A 24,594-nucleotide genomic window follows, 5' to 3' on the forward strand; every position below is an offset into this window, starting at 1 on the left:
ATGCCTAAGCTGCTGGCCTTTCAACTGCAGTTGTCATTCACATTGATAACGGCGCGTGCGTAGGGCTGCGCCGTTTGCACACGTATCTTCTTCTGACTCGTGATTCATATAATAACATGTACTCTTATGCAGTCATATTCATGGAAATATAGCAGCTTAGCCTACGGTTGATAAAAGGATGCAGCTCATAGGTAACCACAAGAACAAATGCAAATATAGTGAGCCTTGAGGCGTGCCACATGTGTATTTTCTACAAATTCTGACCAAATATCCCCAGTGCGTGGTCACACGGCGCAAAACTTGCCCTCCCCTGCCTGCTGATATTGCCCAGACAGGCGACAATGTATATCGGTCACATATCGACACCACAACCAGACATCAGGTGTCGACAGCACAAAATGCATGTTCGGTGTGGGCAGTCCACTGACACGCTCACATTTATCCATTTCTTGACTACACAAAATAATACATTCGAATCCCAGAAGCAATTTTCTGTCGATTGGTATTCATCGCTACCAAGTTGGTGAAACTCGTCTGCCGTCTAGAAATAAGAGTACAAGTCAGCTCTCCCTTTCTCTCTCTATCTCCCTCTCTCTCCCTCTCCCTCTCTCTCTCTCTATCTCCCTCTCTCTCTCTCTCTTTCCCTCTCCCTCTCTCTCTCTCTCTCTCTCGCTCTCTCTCTCCTTCTCTCTCACTGTCTAGGAGGAGTGGATGGAGCCGACCGTCAGCGAGGAGCCCTCACTAACTCCCGACAGACTGGCGCGGCTAATGTCCCGACGGCGCTGTTTCTGTCTCTGTAACGTCAACACTGACGAAGACAGGCTCGAGGACTTGGAGTGTGCTCCACTACCGCTACCGCTGACGCTCGCGCCGGGCCGCCCCGTCGGCAGCTTCATCTCCAGCACCTCCTCCAGCGAGTTACACAGCAGACCGAGGCGGCGCATACGCGTTGACACGATCAGTCCGGCGGACTGTGGCAGCGGCGCCAGCGGGTGCAGCCGCAGCGCCTTGAACGGCGTGCAGTCGCGCACCAGCTGCGTGGCGTCCTGCTGCCGCCCCAGCAGTCGGTTTGTCACCAGGCTGTTGCGAGCCGGCCGCGGAATCGCCGGTATGCTCACCTCGAAGTAGGTCGGTTCTGCCTCGGCCATGGCGCGGAGGTAGCTCTCGATGGCCGCGCGATCCTCCTGTTCGCTCCTCTCCTGCTCCTCCGGGCTGGAACTGGCCTGTGGTGACGGTGGTGCTGGTTGTGGTGACGGTGGTGACGACGGTCGGGGGCTCTTCAGTGCCCCTACTGCTCTGACGGCGGTCTCAGCGGCGGCGGCGGCGGCAGAGCGTCTCGGAACAGCCGCCGAGGATCGCCGACTGGCGCGCCGGCTGCGTGGGTCCCCGGAGGCGGCCGATAGACGAGAGCCGGGCCGCTCCTGCAGCCGTGGAGGTGCTGTCAGAGGGCTGACAGGGGACAGTTTAGCTAATCGCACCATACCTGAGTGCTGACGTCTCCTACTTACGGGTCTGTAAGAGCCAGCATACGGCGCCATTTACACACCCACGCCATTCACACACCCAAGCCCGCCTCACCTGCTGACGGCTGGCGCCGGGTCCGTCAGGAGGGCGACGTCGGCAGGGCTGCCGCACCAGCAGCTGGTTCACCACGTCACTGGAGAGCACCAGCACGGAGCGGTGGTGCGGCGTACTGGTGACGATGGAGCGCGTGCCGAACTCTGCCTGCAGCAGGCGGCGCTCGGGCGGCCAGGCCAGCAGGATCGACTGCAGCAGCACGTGCTCGTCAGCGTCCCAGACGTTCACCACCTGCGGGCAGAGTCCGACCGGTCAGCGCTGAGCCTCTGACCATCAGCAGCAGTCAGCTTTATATAGCTCCGTGATCATAATTCACAAATGTATCAAGCATATGATTTTTTTTTTATAATTAGATGAATTTGGAATATCATGGCGCTTAACCCTCGCCGGCCGAGGGGGGGGGGGGCGGGTACCACCCCCCCATAGGGTTTTTTCGCGATAGCTCCGAACACGCTGGCGATAGAGAGCTAAAACTTGGCATACCTGACCTTTGATCCAAGCCGCATCTTTTGACACCAACCGCATTTTTGGGTCAGGTCAGGTCACTGACCTATGACGTCATAAGTGAACCTCTGCACGGTCTTCAGATGTCGCAACTTCGCAACGCTCTCACTGCCAGAGGAGATGTCACAGGGAAATGAAACTTGCAGGATCTAGTATCCATTATGAGTCCCACAACTTGTATATCTCGGATTTTTCCTAAAGGTCATATGAGGTCAGGTCATTTTCGTGACCTCACCATTATAAGTCAATGGGGAAAAATTCAAACTGCTATTCTGGAGCCGGGAACGATCTCCAACTATCTCAAGCACACAGAATCGTGATTTGATGCACTCCTTGCAAGGTTAGACGCGTCACTTTTGCAATGTTGACCTTGCATGACGTCATTTATGACGTCATCAAGGTCATATTAGTTTTTCGTCAATAACTCTTGATCAAATTGAGCTAGCGAGTCGGGAAAGTCACCAATGGACTCAGGAAGACCTGCCGAATCGAATGATATGCGACATGACCTCTTTCGACCAGCTTCGTGACCTGGGGGTGCTGACCTGACCTTGACCTGAGGTCAACACCCTAAGTTGACCTGACCCGGACAAAAAGTATATCATTCGACGCGCCTGAGCAAGACGAACACGATGCTGCCAAAATCGGCGCTCTGCGGCCGTTTTTTGCGAAGTTATTCACCAAAAACTGAACCGTACCTTGGGGCACTTGACCTGACCTCAGAGGTCACCGGTTGACCTAGGACCTTAAAATCGGGTACCAATCTCTGCGTCTCGTAACGGCGCACACGCTCGTTTGTTCCGCGACGCGCTAGCTCCACCAGGGGCGAAACGGCGAGGGGGGGTCGTACCCGCCCCCCCCCCCCCTCGGCCGGCGTGTATGTAGAAAACCAATAGGTCCGGCGAGGCCCGGCAGGCGGTTGATCTCCCGGCCACCTTCCGCGCGGTGGGGGGGGGCATTTTTTGCCCCCCCCCTCCGAAACTACTGGACGTATCCGGAAAATTCAAACGGTGTTCGATAGCCCTGTCAAATTTGTCAAAGGAAACCAAATTTCATTGACCTCGGGGTCACCGATGACGTCACAGGTCAGGTCAACGATAAAATGTTTCACCGTTCACACTTCACGGGGCTTTTAGGGAAAGCGCTATAACACCGAGTAAAATGCATTTTGTCGAAAATCAGCGATAGGGCGTCAGTTGTCTAGTACATATGTTGCTATTAGAGGCCACTGGTCATACCAGGTCAGGTCACAGGTCAGGTCACCAAAGGTCACCAGGGGTCACCACATGAACCCAACTTTACTAAGGTTGTGCGATGCATGTTTTATGGCCAGTATCCATTTCCAACTCAATGGTGTTGGTTATAAGACCATCAGGTGCGGTTTAGGTCACTTTCTGGTGGAGGTCAGGTCAAGGTCAGGTCAAAAAAGGTCAAATTTCAAAGTTGATATTTTTGCATAAAATGGGTATCAATTCGATGCAGCCCGTCACGGGGAGTCTAATGGTGGTCTTTGTTTTGCGCTACGAGGTCTAGAATTGCTAAAAATTGAGTTTGAAAATTAGTCCTCGCACGACCAGGCCATTTCTCATAACACGAACGACCAGGTGGGGGGGGTTGTTACGACCCCCGCCCCCTGGCGTTTCGAAACGGAAGGTCGTAGAGCTTAGCGGAAAAAACCAACGGATTGCTCTCAACGAGATCTCGCGATTGGTGGTATATTTTTTGGTCCTAGGTCAACATTTGACCTACTTTTGACCGGTCAAAGGTCAAATTTTCGGAAAAATAGACCTTTTTCAACTTTCGGCGGCGATTGCGGCAAAACGGTGGGAGATATCGACTTGAAACCTTCACTCTCGTGTTCCTTGATCAATTCTCTATCGTTTGGTATGTATTTCGTTTCCCTAGCTCTAAAAATGGCGCGTTGGGAGCGCCGGAAGTCGGCAAGGTCACAGTCGGCGGCAGAAATTCGAAAAATCAAAATTTAAATTTTTGAAATCTGATTGTATTTTTGGATTTGGGAGGTCCATTTGCTCCCTATAGAAGCTAATATTGCTGCATATTCCCATTGAGGTGACAAAAATTAGCAAAATAGTGGTTCGGGCGCTTTTCAAAAATAGTACCGGACGCTGTTCCTCTTGTGACGTCATAGCTCCGTGACCTGACCTGACCCGGTCAAATTTCTTATACCATATGATAGCCAATACTTGCCCCAACATGCATGGGAAGTTCCATCACGATCCATCAACCGATGCCCGTACCACCGGCAGGAAACCTCGGGCGTTGGCACTCAGTTTGTGAAAATCCGGCCGGAGGCTGTACCTCTTATGACGTCATAACTCCGTGACCTGACATGACCCGATCAATTTTTTTCGGCAAAAGATGCGCAAAGGTTGCCCCAGAGGGTATTGAAAATTTCAGCCCGCTACGACGAGCCGTTTAGCGTGCACTTCGAAAAAACCTCAGGGGGGGTTGATACAACCCCCCTAGGCGTTCTAGGGTTAGACGTCATCAATTTTGAACAGTTTTTTCACTATAACTTGGCCAAAAAAGAGGTATCGATCTCAAATGTGGTATGTAGATAGAAGGTGGTAAGGACTATCACATATCTTCCGTTTTTTTTCGAAATTCAAAAAACTTTTTGGATTTTTTGGCTATTATATTCAAAAAATCTATTTTTTTATTTTTGGGGGTCAAAATCCAAAAAAAATCAAAAATCCGAGATAGCAGTTTGTAGCCCTCTAAATTTTACACCTATTATGTCGAAATATTTTTCTGTATCTCTAAAGCTGTAGGCCTGACACCTCTTCTCGCGAAACCTTTTTTTGGGTCGAAAATGTCAGAAATGACGTCACTCTGACGTCATTAGCGTCCACCCTATCACCAACTTTGGAAAAACTTTTGGTCACAATGTGCAATAGCTATTCACGGGAGGGTCCTGAAAGTTTGGTGACGATCGGCGCAGCGGTTCTCAAGATATATCGAAAAAACTAAAGGGGGGGGCAAAAAAATGTCCCCCCCACCGCCTGGAAGGTTAAGATATTTTGCCTAACGTTGAAACGGCGACGTAGTATTGACATAGTACATTCCTCCCACTTCTGACTCACGGCGTCCATGTCCACGCTGATCACTGCCGCCTGAAACTCGTGCATGGCCACGTCCACAATGCGACTGTAATGACCGGTGAGTGTTGCCACCGGGCGGGCGGTCACCACGGGGTTCCACAGGCGCACCAGTCGGTCCTCCCCACCGGTCACCAGCAGCTGGCGGCGCCACGAAAAGTCCAGCACGCGCACACCCTGATCGGAGACGGGGAGGAGCGGTGAATCAAATTCAACATGAGAGGCTAGATAAACAACTCGAGGCAGTGTCAAAGTCCAATTAGTCCCTGCAGTAAAGGCCACTCACTACGTTTCCGTGACACATCTAAATCGATTTGGAAAAATTTCACGTGCGTTTTTCTTGGATACTATTCAACTAATGCAAAAACGATCGTAATGGTTTTAGCTAGCACCTAATCCTATATTTACATTTTTAAATGCTGCCTAAATGCTATGATGAAGTAAATCCATTTTGTAAAATTGGCTTAGCTTGTGTCATGGAAATGTAGCCACTGTTATATACTTCACAACGAGTGCAATATATTTGAGAAAAACACATTACCAGGTTTGTGTGACCCCGTCAAGGATAAAACGAATCAGGAACCAGTGGATGGTCAGCTTTAGACGACGCATTTTATGTCAATCCCTTTCGCTCGGGAGTAACTTTTTCAGGTGTTTATTACAGATGGCATGTGTAGATTCTGTCGATACCGATACAAATGGCAAGTGTGTGTTCCAACAGTATAAAGTTGACAATTATTGGACGTGGGTAGAGTTTTTTTTTCTTCTATATTTACCTTGGGAACGGCGAACACGTAGTCCTTCCACCGGGAGTTGAGCTGCTGCATGATAACGGAGGAGACATCGTCCTCCGCTGACGAGATGACGGTCTGGTTTTTGGCGCAGAAACCGATCGAGGTCACAGGACTGGTGTGTCGTGACCTCAGCGTCACCAGCTGCACGTGACCCGAGTGTTCGGACATCTCCTGTCAGCGAAGGCAGGTCAGCAGTCACACGCGACCGGGTGGTGGACAGCATAGGTGTCGGAAAGGCCTCAGGACACCCGATACTGGGAAAATACCTCACATAAAGTTCTTAAATAGCCACATGGAGGTCGTGCGGATAAAATGAAGATGTATTTTTTTCAACTAACGGGAAAACCGTTTATAGGGGAGGGTAAAATAAAAACGTCTCCTGCCCCGGCGCGGGTTAACTATTGGCACTAAAAATTATTACAGAGCAAAACTCGTATGTACAGAGCGAAAGGCGATTGGTTGGTTCAGACCTCGGGCTCGCACTGAAGCTTTACTTGATTTGCCACTATGCATCTTTTTTGTACTAGTGTTTTGATACAAATACAGACCAGAGTCGGCATCGCTTTCGAAATACCGATAACAAAGTCTGTCTCCACTCATAATAAGTTCACAACCAACATTAGAAGGTTGAAATAATGCATGCAAATTGTTTTTGACTATCATAACAATTTATGTTGTACATGGACGCCTTTTCACGTGAACTTAAGCACTTTGTCTGTCGCTATATAGGCAGTATAAGTAGGCTACTAATTATAGGCAGCTGCTTTGCGGTGCTATTTCAAGATCACCTAAGTCTGTTTTAATCTCCCGTTTTTATGTCATGTTAGAAAACTCTCCCCCACTTGACAAACTCTGGGGCGTCAACCAGGCCAATCAAGTTTTAATTAAATTTAAACCTTTGATGGTCTCTGGAATTTTTCAAGTCGGAACTGATGAAAGGACAGAGTTTAATTATTTCTAAAATGATTTAGGGTGCTTAAAACTGTTGTTTTATTCTCATCCCCAATATATATGCATGAAGTCGTTTTTCGTGTAACTGAGCAAGTGCTTGTTCGGATTCAACAAAGGCTCGAAATTCGAATGCACAACATGCTGTGAAGGCCGCGTATAACCAATGCAACCGAATTTCGACATTTTGATTGTAGGATGACGACTGACATACAATATATGACACCCAGTGTCTAGAAAACACATGTTCGTAGGTGCTTATAGATAGATTAATAAATAAATATGAATGAATGAATGAATAGCAATATTCATATACTACTTGGGGTCCAGATAGTTATATTGAAAACACACATCCAACTTGGATTTAGAATGTCACCCACTAAACCTTGAAAACCTTGTGTAGCATTGTTTCAAAGGAACGCGAAAGCCGTGGACTTATAAAACACTTTGGAGGGTCGCTGCTCTAGCACCACCTGCCTTTGGTTGTGCTTCAAAGGACGCCGTTTGAAATAGCTCCGCACAAAATTCGCGACTCACAAAAGGTCAGGCTGTGGCGCTATTACACTTAGCTTAGTTGGGTGCGTGTTTTGTAGACCTCTTGAAATAGGCTTCTGTGCATCTTTTACGCCGAGTTTTATTTGCTTACGCCGAGCAAACGTTGCCGCTGAAATTTGTCACTCGATGGAGAGAAATTAAGTGGAGCTGGTGGTTTTCGTATTCTACCAGCTTCCCATGTCGTCCCATCAATCTGCTTCCTCAACAATGAATGACACCAATTACTTTCGGATTGAGCGTTGGAATAGCCACAGGTACGGTCACCAGCTTTTGATACTAATCACCTCGTTCTCGGTCACTAGCTTGAAGACCGATCCATGCTCAATCGCGCAAGATGCATCGAATGATCCATTAGGGCGTCCGATTTTCGAATATCTACCTTGTTTTGGTATCTTAACCCTCGCCAGGCGAGGGCCTTTTCCATAACACGGACGGCGAGGGGGGTTGGTACGACCCCCCCTCGCGATTGGCTCCTATGGCGCTTACAAAAGCCCTAATTACAGGGTAGGTGGGTCCATAGGAGATCTCGCACCTGTGAAAGTTTGGTGACTCTATGTCAATATTTAGGGGTTTTTTTGGGGGTATGAGTGTAAAAATTTTGCTAAAACATGTCAAACGTTTTTCGCTTATAACTTTTTACTTAGTAAAGATAGAGCAAAAATAAAAGCACCAGTGAACTCAGGACGTCCGTGCGCATCGAATGATATACTTTGTTAGTCCAATTTTCCCCTGACCTTGTACCGGTTTTTGTGACCTGGTGACCTGACCTGAAAAGACTGGGACTCCAAACTTTCAGGAAAGGTGCGAAAATGTTGCCCAAGAGAATATGCAAAATTTGGCGGCGCTACGCGCCGCCGTTTTAACGTTATTTGTGAAAACCCTTGGGGGGGGGGGCTGCATCAACCCCCATCAACCCCCCCCCCATTGAAGATGAACTTTGATCTTTTCCGACGAACACGACTGTTATTTAAAGAGCAGAATTCACTGAAGAAGGGAAGTACATGGCCTTCACATTTGGATCGACAGCTGGTTGTCGAATGATTGTTTCCATTAAGTTATGTTCAATTTGTTTCCTTCTGTCTTGTTGGGATGCTTGTTAACCGGTGTATAAAGCTTCAAGAACGGCACACAAAGCAGATACTCTATTTATATTAGGGCGAAGGAAAAGTAATCATCCGATGGCGGCTGACATTAGCGCGGCGGCGGTCTAAATGATCTCCGAGCGGGATGAACGGATGAGAAGCGACGGGAGCAGCTCAATAAACAAACGACCCGGAGCGTCGACAGCTCTATGATGCCCCTGACGCTGCGCTGTGTATAATTAATTGAGCCGCCAGTTGTGTCAGGGACTGTTTTCGCTAGCCACACCCCTCCTACCCGGTGGCTCTGCCGAGGTATAAAGTGTCAGGCGGCGCCGGCGTCAGGTCACCACAACCCGTGACTGTCGTCGGCTTGGCCGCTGCTCTGCTCGCGGCGATGTGGCCGTCCGTCTCGGTGTTTGTCCTGCTGGTGAGCTGGCGGCTGAGTCCGGGCGGCGCCGGCACGCACGACATTCCCCTGGAGTCGGCGATCGGAGCCGGCCCGGAGCGGCTCCAGGCTGTGGAGCAGAGGCTGTCGCAGCTCTCCGCGCACCTGGCGCAGCTGGACGGCCGACTGGAGGCGCGGCTGGCACAGCGGGCGGACGGCGAGTGGCGGCCCGAGGACTGCTCGGCCGTCCAGCAGAGGCACAGGCTCAGTGGCACCTACACCGTCTACCCGCCCACCTGCGGCAACGGCGGCGGCATCCGCGTCTACTGCGACATGGAGACCGACGGCGGCGGCTGGACGGTCATCTCCCGACGCGACGACGTGCCGCACCACCAGGACTTCAACCTCAACTGGCAGAGCTACAAGTGGGGCTTCGGCAACCTCAGCGCCGAGTTCTGGCTGGGCAACGAGTACCTGAACCTGCTGACCAGCCTGGACCAGGTTCAACTGAGAGTGGATCTGGAGGACTGGGAGAACGGCACGGCCTACGCCACCTACACCCCGTTTTCGGTCGGTACAGAAGAGCAGCAGTTCGCCCTCTCAATCGGCAAGTATGACGGAACCGCTGGAAATTCGCTGGCATATGTAAATGGCATGAAATTCACTACAAAAGATCGAGACAATGATAAGACAAGTCCCAACTGTGCGGTTCAGTTTCAAAACGGATGGTGGTTTAAGGACTGCTTTAATGCCAATCTTCTTGGCAAGTACAGTAAGACGGCAACGATTCCCGCCTGGAAAGGACTGGTATGGAAGGACTGGAAAGGTGAAAAATACTCCTTAAAACACGCATCAATGAAGATCAGGCCGCTTCACCATACACAGTGGTGTCACAGATTGCTGTGAGCTGTGAGTGACCATTTCAACTGATGATGATGATGATGATGATGATGATGATGATGATGATGATAGCGAGGTGGACTAGACAATAGCGGGCAATAAAGCGGGCACCAGAAATGGTATTCGATGAACTGAATAGTGCTACTGAGGTACTTGCAGAGTGACGCTCTCGGTATTTCTACTAGTTGATTCACTTTGGACATGTTGCTGGGCTGAGCTTGATGAAAGGGCGTCTTTATCTTAGCACCAATATGCATTCATGCACTTGGATAGTCAAACAGGTGTTGACTGAGGACTCATCGTTTTAGAGCGCAGGCTTGCCACAATTAATCGCGTCTCTCCTTATTGAAGTATCGTCCTCTTGCGTTTCTATCAAATAAATGTTTGGCTTCACCAGGCTACATTTTCTTACACAGATGTGTACTGTGTAGACTGCATAGGTTCTATATAGGCACTCATTATTGCTTGTGTGCTTTAGAAACTCGACTGCGGTCCCAATGACCATGACCACTTGACAAATGATATTAAATCGATTTTGAGAATCGGCGTCGAAGCGAGTTGATGTGGACTGACGTAACCTGCAAGCAGCTTACTATCACGCTCGAAAATAACGTGCACTATTTTTGCCTATAATAAATGATTTATCACGAAGTGATGATAATATAATGCTGATAATTATTTTATAATAATACATGCTTATCATGCTTATAGTAATGATTGATGATGATAAAATGCTTGAAACGTGATTTTGTGGATATCGAAAAAATATGGTAAGTACATATAACTATTATGATACCAACATTTAGCTACACAGGATCTTCTCTCGACTAACGCGTATCTGTCAGAACCTGCAGCCCAACTCAAGTAACCAAAGAAAATTTGTGACCATTGAGCAGTATGTGGAGATTACTAGTTACATCAAATGCATGAGTAGTGGACCGGTTTTGTTTTAAAGATTCGTTCGACCAACGATAGGATAGCATTTAGAATGTATTCATTATTCGATGATTAGGCGATGATAGTTGATGATTCGATGATTCGGTTGTTAATGTTTTGCCATTTACCATTGCCACTGGATTGGCCAACTTAGGGCCCGGGCTAAGCCAGAGCTTATTGCGCAGGTTTTGGCCATTTCACCCCATCGGGAAACTCCTGGTATTGGCGTTACAAAATTTAGATACCAAAGTTGGGCACGATCATAAAACTGGGCACGCTCTGCTTCACTCACGCATTTCAAGTAGCTAAAGCTGTTCCTAGTTCCTACCGACTGCAGGCACACGTCACCCTTGCTCGGAGTCTCATGGGATAAGTCCACGAGAGGTCGAACCCAGGCACCCATTACCGGGAGTCCGATATTCCACCAATAGAGTTAAGAGATGGACACGCCGATACTTCCAAGTTCCAGCTTCAAGTAGTAATAAGAATTGTAAGACGGAACTACCCGTACCGAATTTCAGTCGTAACCATTCAAACATTTACTAGCGATGTACGAAGTCTGAGTGGAATTGCACTGGCAACCCTAACTACGCCACCGTTTCCTTCTGGTAAAATATTTAGCATAAACTAGGTAGGGGAACCTAAGAAAGTCGCAACACTATGTGAACGGTATCAAACCAAGTCTTAGCCACAAACCCTGATTGGATTCAGTTATAATCATTTGATCATAAAAATACAAGTACAGTAAGTTGCTTGTACAAGTACAAGTACAAATTAAGCTGTTTGTTTTGTTGGTTTAGGCCCTTTCGGTCTGACGAGACCATTTCAAACCCGGAGGGATGATAGGAATTAGGGAAAGACATTGGTCACGGCGGGCACCCCGGTGATCCGCCGGGGCTGAGCCCGTCCAGTCCAGCAACCTGACACCACACCCGACTACAGGCCTGCTCGTATGGGGCGCTTCCCTCATGCGATAAAGTTGCCCGTCTAGCTGGGAACAGGGGGTTGAGGCGTAGAGGAGAAGAATTTGACTATCCTGAGGATGAAAAAGACGGAACGGTGTGAAGTAACTTAAATCTTTTTGGATAAGATATTAGTACCTAGGTACACAGTAAGCAGTTCAGATCTTTAGACAAACAACAACAACAACAACAACAACAACAGCAACAACAACAACAACAACAACAACAACAACAATGAAGCATGCATGGGCCGTCAGTTGGTTTTGCTTTTCGGACGGAAGTCACTCCTCATACTCCCCACCTAGATTCGTCACAAATATTGATTATCACAGTCAATAATATCACCGACTGCAAAGGACACTGGTCTACTCACCTGCCAAACCATAACCTGCTTTCGGTCGATCACCAGTTTTTTGAATAGCGACGAAGTTGGCCGGAGAAAGCGCAAGATATAGATGTCGCCACCGTCGTCACCAAGGATGAGTAAAGATGGCGCTTCCTCCCGGTCGGAGTCGTGGTGGGCCACCATGCAGGTGACGGCGTCAGGCAGGCCGGTCAGCTGGCAGGGCCGGCAATATGGGTCAGGTCACTGGGTCTACCGGGATAAGGTCTCTAGAGCACCCTACCAGAAACGGTTCGCTGACCGGCAGTCATCTAAGCTTAGCCATTTCAAAGTTCGAATCAGCTAAAACTTGCCAATATTAGTGTTGACTTCACAATGTTTGTAATGGAACACTTGGGAACCGATCTGGTCGATCTCGATTGGTGAACACCAGTACGCATTATTTATTGGGTATCGTGACACGTTCTATGCCACCTGTAAGCCACTTGCCTTCTGGTGTCAGCAGCCATATAGTCACAGCGTGGTTACGGAGCGAGCGAAGCGAGCGGAGTCTCATTACGGAGCGAGCGAAGCGAGCGTAGTCTTTCCTTAGATTAACGGAAATTTCTGAGTATGAGCGGCCGGCCGGCCGGCCGGCCGTGGTCACGCTTTTGCGAGACTTATATCTCAGCAACCACTTGACCGATTTACACGCGGTAATTTTTGTAGGGCAGCTTCATTCCTTCTACCAAGTATTGGACTATTGCCGATGCATGTGGGTGACCCCTTATGCGCGTGCCACGTGCAAAACGAAGAGGTGTCACTTTTGTAATTGTTGCAATATCTCGGTAACTACTCGGCCGATTGCGCTGAAAGTTGGCATGTAGGTAGGCACCCACTAGGCAATGCATATCCATGTGCCAGAGTTGGGGTGCTGCTGCACGTGCGCACGTGCAGGGGTCGATTCCAAATCTCGAGAACGGCTGGACCGATGGCGCTCAAATTTGGCACATGGTTAGGGACCGGTTAGTAGGGTGCCGTGCAAAAGTCAGTTGGGACCCATTTTGCACGTGCGCACGTGCAGGTTGTCGATTCCAGATCTCGAGAACGGCTGGGCCGATTGTGCTCAAAATTGGCACATCACTAGAGACCGGTTAGTAGGGTGCCGTGCACAAGCACTCAGAAAACACTTTGAGAACATTTTTGAATAAGGGCTCATATGAGTGCCAAAACAGGGCTCAAATCTGTATGATTTTAAAATCGGGATCAGTTAGGCGCCCTTTTCGGGCTCAAAGTACATTAGCCCCGAAAGCGGCATCAGTTCGTCTTCCTTTTCGGGCTCAATTCGAGCTGCGTTTTAGGGCTCCATACGACATTCCGCCATTCCGTCTTTTGCTGTTTTCAGTGCCATGTGTTGGTGTACCTACCGCCGTGATTTCAAAATGAATGGTAAGTTATTAGTTATCAGTTATCGCTATCTTTTAGAAAAAATCAAGATGTTGATGCTCATGCCATTTTAATCCCTTATCAATTAAAATTGTGGTGGCATTTGTTCAGAAAAGGTCTGATCTACAATTGTGGCGCCGTTGATACGAATACGCACGGGTTTGATTATTCATGCATTGCTGGATTTTGTCGATGTTATAGGCCTGAAATTGTTGAAAACGTTTATTTATGCCCCGAGGGCATACTCCCGGGCCCATATATTTGAAGCTGTTTTGTTCGGTTCAGGGGGGCGCTAGCCCCCTAAATTTGGTACCGTTGCACGTAAAATTTTGTCCTCTTTCGAATGACGTGCATTTTTAGCTGTTTTGACGGCTAGAAGTAGGGTTTTCAAAGTTCGTCGATTGTGCCCTGAGGGCATACTGTTTTTTGGGATTTGTGGCCCCCCTGATGGATTCCCCGCATTTTGGCACTAGGATTTTCGATAGAGGACACCATTCTGCACCTCTCCACCAAAATGCAGCGAAATCGTAGGGGCCGTCGATCCCTGCTGAATCCCTGCTGAACCCCTGCTGAATCCCTGCTAACTTCCGTTACATTCGTTTTTCTTGTATTTGCGCCACATGAAAGCATCATATCTGGATTCAGGATGTCAAATAGTGTAAGAATGTGCAAAAATTTTGTCTGGTTCTTCGTGATGATGTGATTGAAGCAATGCTTTCAAGGGTAGGTAAGGATTTTGTTACTTGTTCGTAATGGTTATCTTGATGCTCAACTAAAATTAATCCTAACCTTGCCTACTAACCTATTAAGTTAAACTTAGTACCAATACCTACCAACCTACAACCTATTTGGATCTTTCATATACTTATAACATGCTGCTGCTTCTGCTAACATGCTGCGGAATGCTGGTTGACATGATGGAATGCTGGTATGACAGTGTTCCATGTTTCAGAATTTTAGGTGAATAACCACACATGATGGGGAAAATGTTTTCATCCTAAAAATATGACAAGTGGCTTTATTTCATCTTTGCTAAAAAAATATGTCAAAAGTTTGATTCAACAGCCAGCTGCCAGGTTACGCATGACTTGACAGTTGATGCATCTACTCTACATCATTTCATTTCAGATCCTGTGAAGGTTCTGACAAAATCTGAGGTAAAAATGGCATTATGCAGTTTTGCGGAAAGACTAAATCTATCTCATTTTGTCTTCAGATTTTTTTTATTGGGACACCCAATTGAAATCCAATTTTAGAACACTGTGACACCATGCCTGTGTGCCAAGTAAGAGGAAGGGTCTACAAGTATACATCAAGATAACCAATTATGGACAAGTTGAGACTTGAGTCATGAGCTCTTATTTGTGGTTACAATACCTTCAACTGCATGATTTTGCACAACTTCCATACAGGCATCCAGACTGGAAAAGGTTCAAGTCCATACTTATTCTGGTGCTTGAATATGACAGTTCAAAGATGGAAGGCATATGATGCTACAAAATGAAAAAAATAATTCAACTTACAAAAAATAGGTACCGTAAAACGGGGTGTTAAGGGACAGTTTTGAGGTGTTTTGTTACATAACTCAAGAAGGGTTGGAGATAGAAGCATCAAATTGTCAGCATTTTATGTGGAATTTGATGCTTTACATGCCTGCCATGTTAAAGTTTTTAAGATTTATACTTGCATATTATTTGTTATTATTTTTCATCACTGTCCCTTAGCACCCCAATGTGGGGTGTTAAGGGACACCTATATTATTCCAAGAAATGGTCATCAAATGCCCACAATTGGGGTGTGGAAGGGCACACAATTTATTTACTGAAATGTTTTGCATATTCTGTCACAAAACAAGTCAGGCTCATTCACCACTAATGACCTTTTTAGCCAATTACGTGTAATGCAGTTTACGCTTGTGGAAAAGTGCTAATTATGAGGTAAACAGAACCAAAAAGTACCCTTCTGTCATCAATAAAAACCCATGTTGAAGCTAGTCACTTGTCATTATGTTGCCCTCTTTGTTTTAGCCTTTTTATGATGACATCACATTTACCTACATCAGTCTCCATTGACCCACCATTGTAAAAGAGTGTTGAGATGTTTTGTTACATAACTTAAGATGTGTTAGAGATAAAAGCATGAACTTGCCAGCATTTTATGTGGAATTTGGTGTTTTCCATGCCTACTTAATTAAATTATATTTAGATATTATTTTTTATTTTTTCTTCCCTGTCCCTTAGCACCCCACATCCACTTCAAAATATGCATGTATCTGGAAAAGAGGAAGAGGATGATAAATGAATGGGTGGATTTGCACAAGTTTTTCAGGAAACATGTGCAATACATGTGACAATACACCTATGCATTCATTTTCCCTGTACACCCACTAGTTTATGTGGTACACACAAAGTGTTGGAGATGTTTCAATTTTGTGAAAATGTAGCATGATTTTCAAATCCATTTTTGAACCAAATCACTTGCATGAAAAACCATACCATTTTCTCATATGGTCAAGAGCAAAACAGTGTCAACTACCACACCGAAGTTTTTATTGAACCTTCTCAAATTAGGAAGTTAATGTGACTCAAAGTTTTTCCCATGCAACTGTCCCTTAACACCCCACTGTCCCTTAACACCCCATTTTACGGTATTCATATCTATCCTAAACTAAACTAACCTAAACTTACCTAACCTAATCCAACCCAACCCAACCACCCCAACCAGCCCAGCCCAGCCCAACCCAGCCCAGCCCAGCCCAGCCCAGCCCAGCCCAGCCCAGCCCAGCCCAGCCCAGCCCAACCCAACCCAACCCAAAACCTACAGTCTAAAACCTAGAGCTAAAACCTGCAGCCCAAACTGGAAAACATCCATATGGTACGCCGGACGCCCGTGAAGCCGTCATGCGCCGAAGTTCGGCGCAAGCTATTTTGCAATTTTCGCTGAAATTTCTGCATTATTTGCGCCGAAGGTTAGTGCCCTTTTGCGTCAAAATTAAGCCACTTATACAAAAAGCACGTTTACATCTGCTAGCCAAGGTTTTATAAACCAGACAGAACGCTCTGGGCCTTAACCACTCCTGACTCCCATGTTTGAGCGTCCAAATTAGTTGATGTTTCCATGGAAGCTGAATACCACAATACGTGTAGCGCACTGTAGCATCGTGCCGTGAAATAAGGCTCGGGACGGAAGTTCCGGGGTCACAAAAATTGGTGTGGCGGTGTTGTCGCGGCTGGCGGGCTCCAGCAAGGGGTTTAAGTTTACGACACCACTCTTGTTTCAGGAGAGGTGTCAGCGATTCGAGACTACTTGGGCATGCGGGCAGCGGGGTCGGCGTGGCTGCCTGCGGCTGCGGCCACACATCTTGGCGTCCTGGAGGCGGAGATGCTGATGGTGGCATGAGTCATCACTGGCTGCCCGATTTCCATGCTCCAAGACTCGCCGTGAGGGCCGAGGCGGGCGTCGTGCCGATGGAGAGATGAGGAGGGATGCGCTGGCATCGCGCCTACTGGCGAAGGCGCTCTCCCTCCCGTCGGAGGACCCGCCGCGTCGTGGCGGAAGCCCCCCCCCCCCAACCGTGACTGAAGTCAGTGACCGGCTGGAGAGAGCGCGGGGGGAGCGGTGTGGGACCACTGGAGTGGCGCTGCCCGCCGAGGCGCGCTTATCCACGAGACTGCCCCCGTAGACGCCAACAGACGGCGTCACGGTCCACCTGGACCTGCTGCCGATCGGGGCGTCCGCGACAGCGAGGAGGAGTGCTGCGGAGGCGTGACTGGGAGCGCTCCCCCAGCGTGCGACGTGGGCCTGGGTCGACGGGTCTGCGACCGGGGGAGTAATAGGAAGGCGGCGCTGGGGTCCTCACCGAGCACCCAGACAGTACAACATTGGTACTGCGGGAGGCGGCGGGGAGGATTTGCTCCATTTACCGATCTGAGATGGTGGCGCCCAAAATGGCAAAGCAACATCTCCTGAAGCACCCGTCCTTCGAGGAAGACCCCATAATCATTTGCTCCGACTCGCAGGCGTCGCTGGCGACGCCACGAGGTGGACAAGTGGCCCAGACACCCCCCCCCCCCCCTCATCCCCTAGGTGCCGCCATCTGGGAGTATATGATGGCCCTAGTGGCTGTAGGGGGCCGAAGAATCCACCATAGAAGGAGGGCGGCGATAGCCCGATTAAGCTGGGCGTCCAGTGGAGCCTCGGCTCTATCATGGGCATTGGGCAAGGACTCTGCGAGCACCCCCGTCTCCTCCATCTTCGACGGCACTCCAGTCAGAAAGCTGTCCCCACCCGAGTTTCCCAGCAGCATGGGCCACATGAAACCGAACAGCGCCGAGCCGCTCGACGCTGAGGACCAGGCGAGAGTAACAGTGAAAAGGTGAAACGCTCGAAACGGCGCGCGCCGCCGGCCGAGGGCGCCGAGCCGGCCCAGGCCGGCTGCGGGTCAAACAGAAGCCGTCTCCGCGGCGGCCGCCCAGTGACAGCGACTCGGACTGACGTCGAGGCACCGCTGCCGCCTCCGCCGACCAACCCGCCGCCCAGCAAGGGCAGTTTGAAGGCGGCTGCGCCGGTGAAGGTGGCGCGGCCTGGCAGGGGCCGCGGCCGGCCCACTCCCAGCTACCCGTCCCGCGAGGTGCTCAGTACCACCGACTCGTCCGATTCTGAGGCAGCGCCGTCGGCGGGCCGCCGCCAGCAGTGACGACGACCGGCTGGCGGCGTTCGCGCGGGACTTGTCCGACTCCTGGTACTCGGACTTGCCGCCCAAACTGGACGCCGGCGGCGTGAGCACCAGCAACGCCAATAAAAAGTCCACCTTCATCCGGCTCTTCTCGCACCGTGTCAAAAGGACTACGCCGCGCGGCCGGCCGGCCAACTCGAATGAGCGCAGCGAAGGGCACACGTCCCCGACGGCGGCACTGGCGCCTCCCGCCGCGCCGCTGCCGGCGTTGCTGGCAACGCCGATCCAGGCCCATCGATTTCTACTGTTTTGTTGCCTACGTGCCGCTGCCGCCGCTCAGCCAGCACAATGGCGTGCCGGTGTTGCGCTGTCGGATCGAAAAGCGGCTCGTGCAGCGGACGGACGGGTGCGGCCCGCGCGATGAGCCGCCGCCGCACACCGAGCTGCGCCGCGCGGACGTGAAGGTGGAGCTGGCAGCGGCCTGCTCAGTCCCCTCAACGGCGTCGACCGGCTCTCCGGCGATTTGCGGTCAGAAACGCCGCCGCTTCTGGGACCAAGGTGTCAGAGCGCGGCGCTGCCCGTGAGACGTTAAGTTAGCACAGGCAATGTCGTCTGCACTCCTTGCAGTTCATGTTGAATACACAACCATGTTGCGAAGTAATAGGCGCCGGGTTTTTCAGTTCATAGAACTTTTTCCCTGGCTATTACACCCCACAACCGAACACTGACACCTTGCACAAGTATGACTGTGTGTATGAATGTTAATAAATACATGAACCAATGTTGTGTTTTCGGTTCCAGTACCTTCTTTGGGCACCTCGGCAACAAGTAAGTAATCCGTTAGCTTTGCCACACCTAAGATAGGCTCCCACGTTGTTATTTGCTCCCGGGTTAACATAAACCGGTTTAACGTAACTTTTGCATCCCGGCCAAAATTGCCGGTTAACTGTCCCACCGCTCGAGACTGGCGCTAGGCTGGCCGAGCAAAAAAAAAGTTTGTCCGCGGCTTCGTCTTATTCGCAGCTGCTGGACACGGGGGAGGGGGGAGGAGGGGCTGCATCGGACGAAAAGCGGGCTCTGGTATTAACTGGATTTTTTGCCAGCTGGCGCCGTATGGTGGCGCTAGCAGAGCTTCTTACATATCAATGCTAGATATAAAAGAATGAATATTTACCAATCAATTTTTCATTTAAAGCCATTTGAAATATTTATGTCCATCCTACCAGGGGGGTTCGCTCCCGTGCCTTCAGCATTACGAAAAATGGCAACAGCCCGTGAGCAGCATCAGCGCTTACGCACATGTTCAAGGAAAACAACGTGTAATTAGCTGCTGACGACGGCCCTCTCCACCAATCAGCTCTCGTTAACTCGAGCGCTGATTGGCTGGTAGCAAACGCGTCATATGTGGGTCTCATTTTCTGCTATCAGTGAACGCGTTATTTAATACACAGTGGCCTATGGAGAATGGCACGCGGAATTGAAGGTCAGTGTTTTATTGCTTCGTACATGCGAATGGGGGTATTTAAGTGGCATTTGACGCCATTTTCGAAATCTACAGTGAATTTCTGATCGACTCATGTATATATTTATATGAATTTGACAGTATTAGTGCTACATAGTCGGTGTTTTATGTTGGTGTTGTTTCTCTCGACCTTTGTCTTGGACTTTAATCATATCTTTTCTCGAAAGTGCTTGCCATAACCAGGTCTAAACTGTATCTGTATAAAGGGAATATGTGTTGAATATGAGGGGAAAGTAGTAATGACCATTCTGCCTATCAAACTGCCAAAAGGTGTGCTTGTAAGGTGATTGAAACTGCAGTACGGGTTGCAGATGTGGGTTTGACATTAGCATTGTTGTTGTAACCCCACTTGCTCCAATAAAATGGCAACATGGGGTTATGTACACACTATTGCACAGCCTGGTATCAAGCTGGTTGATATGTGGAGGATAATGAAAGCATAAAAGAATAGGAGCGTTGCGTCTTGTGACTTATGTCAAGTCATTTTAAATCAAATGATTGTGATTGTAACTTTTACTTCAATTATTATTGCAAGTTTTGACCTTTTTTTAATCATCAAATTTTATGTGTACCAATTTCATATGCCTGTGTAATGTCTGTGTGGCTTTGTGCAGTGTGCGTGTCTTGAAACAAACCAATTTATTTTGTACCTTTTTGTACTTCAACAAATGTATGTCAAAGGACAAAAATGTCGTGTCTATTATCATTGACACTACTACAGCTAACCCTGCCTGTATTCCTATCTTTCAGAGGCATTCAATTCAATCTGCTTTCCAGTGCACTGTGCAGTACCAAGGAGGCTGCAACTGAAACTCGCACAAAGGCAATCAAGTGTCACTTCATCAGCCTACAGTAACAGCCCATCTGTAATCAAGATATGGATGAAGGGGCATCAAGAACAACCAGTTCAAACATGAAAAGATTGTATTTTGTTTTGGATTATTTCTTAGCATAACAGAACAGTACACTTGCTGCTTTTTATGTTTGCCCTGTGTGCAGTTTTGAATAATTTTAACCATGAGATGCTTTTGTCAACTATTCTCTTTACATAAGATTCCTTTGTCATGCATGTGCCATGTGTAATTTTGAGTTTACATGCATGATGTAGGCACATTTCCCTTGGCTTCATAGAAGTTAAAACTACTTGCAAGCTTTGGTTATGGACATTGGTGCTATATATGATGCTTCAAATGTGTCCAGTAGTTGATGAAGGGAGAAGAGGAGTAGGACAGCTGATAGCTATTACCAAAAGTATGTGCTTGTCTGCACTTCGGGCTGTTTTACTTCCTTGAGTTAAAAAACCCTCATCTTTTGTTTCTTTCCTGTGTGCACACAGGAAAGAAAACAACAATGGCCTCTGTAGATATTTGGCCTCAACAATGGGCATGCCCATTGTTTCCATGGTGCTATACATAAACGTCAAGTTTGAAGTTGGTATCCAAGTGAGCAAAATGTGTATTATTTCAGTCCGTCTTGAATCATTCGTCTTGAATTATATCCCTAACTGACATCCTGTTATTTGTCCTGCAATGTCTGTGCCTGTGTCCGCCCTTACCTCCGGCTCCAGCCTCCAACCAGCCCTGCTGAGCTCTGTCGCCGGCGCGGTGTGTCGCAACGTGCTGTTTCTCCACTCCAGCCGACAGCTGCTAGGAATCGTCCTGTGCCATGCGCCATGCGACACAGCAATTGTAAGCTGCAGGTCACATTCGGACTGATTGGCTCCGCGTATGTGCATCCGGCCGGGAGCTAGTCGATATCAGGGACGTGGGTCGGACTGTTGTGGCGGCGTGCACTGTGCTGGTTGAAGTTGTATTTCTGTTCGTGAAAAGCATTAATACATAACCGTGGCCGCAGCCCAATGTTATTTATTGTGGATTTCAGAGGGAGTGGCCAGTCAGGAGGGCCCCATGTGGGTATGGATCCAGTGTCCAGTGGGATTGGCTAAGATTGATTGATAAACGCTTCTATGATAGACGATAGTAAACCTATTGAGTTATGGGGGGAGGTCACGTGACGGACCTGACCTTACTAAACTCTTGTGAAAACACGACACATACGAACGGTAAGAAACCGACAACTCTTCTTTCTGCCAAGTGTCATCTTTCTGTGAAGGATTTCTTGGCACTGAGTGTTCAGAAATTGCGTTGTTTTTGGACTGTGCAGAGGCTCACGAGCGACAACATAGGTCAACAACCTGACCTACCTTAAATATGCGACTTGTACCATAAGATCCAGCTTGATCAAAAGATAGGACGTGTCAAATTTCATCTCTTTATCTCAAAAGAATTTTGAGCTATCGTAAAAACCGCCAGTGTGGCACCATGTCGCCTCCGCGCGCGGTTGGAAGGTAAAAGTTCGCCGGCTCTAACTAAACAAATAGTCGTCGTATCGCAAATTCATTGACGGCGTTCGAAGCGTCGTTCAATTTACTTTCGAAACATATCCTAACATTACCATTTAACTGCCTAGCGCAATCACCAACAAGCAAAAGTTCCGCGCATCCCTCCTCATGCATTGTTAGCGGCGGCCGGCCGCCCGCCGCTGACCCACATTCGCGTCATCAGGGAATGCCGCAACTAATTTATTGTTTCCAACTTTTTTCCCGGAGCGTTCTACCTGGTTTATATAGCCTTGCATCCTACTACCGCGCTTAGGTATATCTAAAATTAAATACCTTTCGTGCGTCGCCAGTTGGCCAGCCAGCTGACGCAATCCAGCTTTTACCAAAGCCCCGAAAAGCGATGACGTGAGCCCTAATATTGGCTTCACCACACAATTTGAGCCCTCAAACTGGAATCAGGTGAGCTCGAAAATGGGGATCAGGCTGAAAACTGGTATCATAGTGAGACTAGTTTTAGAGCTTGACACCGATAATGGGTACTGACTGAGCTCTGTTTCTGCGATCAATGATACCGATTTAAGGGATCGTATGAGCCCATGTGGCGCTAGCTCAGAAAGTATTCTCGAAATGTGCTGTCTGTTTTGAATATGGTACATTAGCCCGAAAACTGGTCTCTGAGCCCGAAAATCGGGACACTGTTTTCTCAGTGAGTCAGCTGGAGGTACCCCCTCGAAATTTCGCACGTGCAAGGCTCACCCTCTCGCTCGCTCCGTTAGTCGCCCCAAAAGGCGTTATACTGGTAAGTAATAGGTTTGCATACCTATATATTTGCATACCTACCCAGACGTGTAACATAGTTCATGCTGAGACTTAGCTGGATACTTTTGACGCTCCAGGCTACTCGATAGTCGATACTATTGCAGATTTATTGTGGGTTACTAACCGGTACACTAGTAGATGTATCGGGATGTGCATACCTGATACTCTGGTAGGTGCACCGTAGCTGAAGCGTCGTAGAAGTGCAGCGACCGGTCGGAGGTGGAGAAGACAAAGTGCATCGAGTTGGCCATGTGAGCGGCGTCAGTCACACGGACACACGGACTCGAACCTGCGGCGCCGGTTGAGAGGGTGAAGGGGTGTCAGGCCGACAGGGTCTAGAGCAGCACGCGGGTCGGCTCGCACGCACACTGCAACCTGATCTGGTCTGGTCTAACATAGTTTGACCTGACGTGGCATGACCTGTCCTGTTCTAACCTGAACAATATCAGATGATGCATGTAAACTATTGGTTGGTTTAATGGACCTTGCTACATCATGAAGATAAGTTACTGTTACGTACCATAAATATAACATTTTTAATAACCTTATTACAGAGCAATTATTCCAAGTACCCGAAAGGGGTACGGCGGAATGAAAGGGACGGTTGCTATCTTAGGGTATGAAAGGCACAACTAGTCTATTGATCTTGTGAAATGTTAGCGGGAGAAAGCAGGACCAGCCGTCGTCCCACTCCCAGGTGACTACAATACACATACAGTCATTGACCAGTTCCCCTCTGCCGCTATTGTATCTATTACTGAACATCTATGCGAGTACATCACCGTGCACCGTTCAGCGAGCTTACCGGCGGAGCGTGCGCCTGTGGCGCCGAGGGGCAGCTGGTAGCCGCGCTGGAACTCCAACTGGGCGTCATACATGGCCACTGCGCCGGTGACTGTGACCGAGAGGTAGGTGTGCACCGGCTCCGTTACCACCAGCAGACGTACCGTGGTCGCCCTCTGCGGACAGAGGGAGAGGTAGAGGGGAGTACGAGGGAGAGGGGAGGACGAGGATATTGCGCGAAACACTCGGAAATAAATTTTACCTTTAAAAAAAATTCTAGCGCTAGAGCTATTTGAATTCACAGCTTTTCAACAATCACGACACTGAAAAATTATTTTGCAAAAAGCAACGACAAAGAAACACAAAACACTCACCCTATTCTCCTTCAGAAGCCTGGTGACCATGTCGTCTTTGAAGGGCGCCTCCAGCGGCTCCTTCTGGGGACACGTGTGCACCAGCAGATAGTCCAGCATGTCCAGCCAGCTGACGCGGCCTCTCCCGGAGACGTCCACCATGTCAAACAGGTCCGGCCGCGCCAGCGCCGGCAGGTGCGTCTGCACGTACTCGGTGAACTCGTGTCGGCCCACCGGCCGGTCGTACTGGCTGCTCAGAGTGCTGTCGGAGGGCGGAACCGGCACCGGGCTCCGCTTCTGGCCCCGCCCTGAGCATCGCCTCTGGCCCGGCCCTGAGCGATCTCCGCCCGACAAGCCACTCAGCAGACTCCGCGGCCAGCCTCGGCCAGCCGGGCCGGGCAGACCAGTCTGTCTTCTCTTCTTCTGAACTCCAATATCGAGCTCGGAGAAAGGTATACCGCTGATGAGCGAGGGAGTTCTCTGCTCCGCCGCAGTTCGCTGTCTGGAGGAATGTTCCTTCTGGCGGCTGCCTCTACCGCCGCCGTGAGCACGACGTCGGTTGGAGGACAT

General features: G+C 49.0%; 2 protein-coding genes across 2 annotated transcripts; one reads left to right on the forward strand and one right to left on the reverse strand.

Annotated features, from left to right (window-relative positions):
• On the reverse strand, positions 1-24,594 carry LOC122369524. The gene is made up of 8 exons (XM_043344320.1): positions 24,046-24,594; positions 23,694-23,847; positions 23,047-23,177; positions 12,137-12,322; positions 5,978-6,166; positions 5,187-5,378; positions 1,579-1,809; positions 1-1,421 (listed from the first exon to the last, which is right to left on the reverse strand). Exons 1-8 carry the CDS (start codon positions 24,592-24,594, stop codon positions 699-701), a joined length of 2,355 nt encoding a protein of 784 aa, XP_043200255.1. The 3' UTR covers positions 1-698.
• On the forward strand, positions 8,931-10,543 carry LOC122369536 (techylectin-5B-like). The gene has a single exon (XM_043344335.1). It carries the CDS (start codon positions 8,975-8,977, stop codon positions 9,869-9,871), a length of 897 nt encoding a protein of 298 aa, XP_043200270.1. The 5' UTR covers positions 8,931-8,974; the 3' UTR covers positions 9,872-10,543.

Source organism: Amphibalanus amphitrite, unplaced genomic scaffold, assembly GCF_019059575.1.
Source record: "Amphibalanus amphitrite isolate SeventyFive unplaced genomic scaffold, NRLGWU_Aamphi_draft 001046F_arrow, whole genome shotgun sequence".
NCBI classification, from domain to species: Eukaryota; Metazoa; Arthropoda; class Thecostraca; order Balanomorpha; family Balanidae; genus Amphibalanus; species Amphibalanus amphitrite.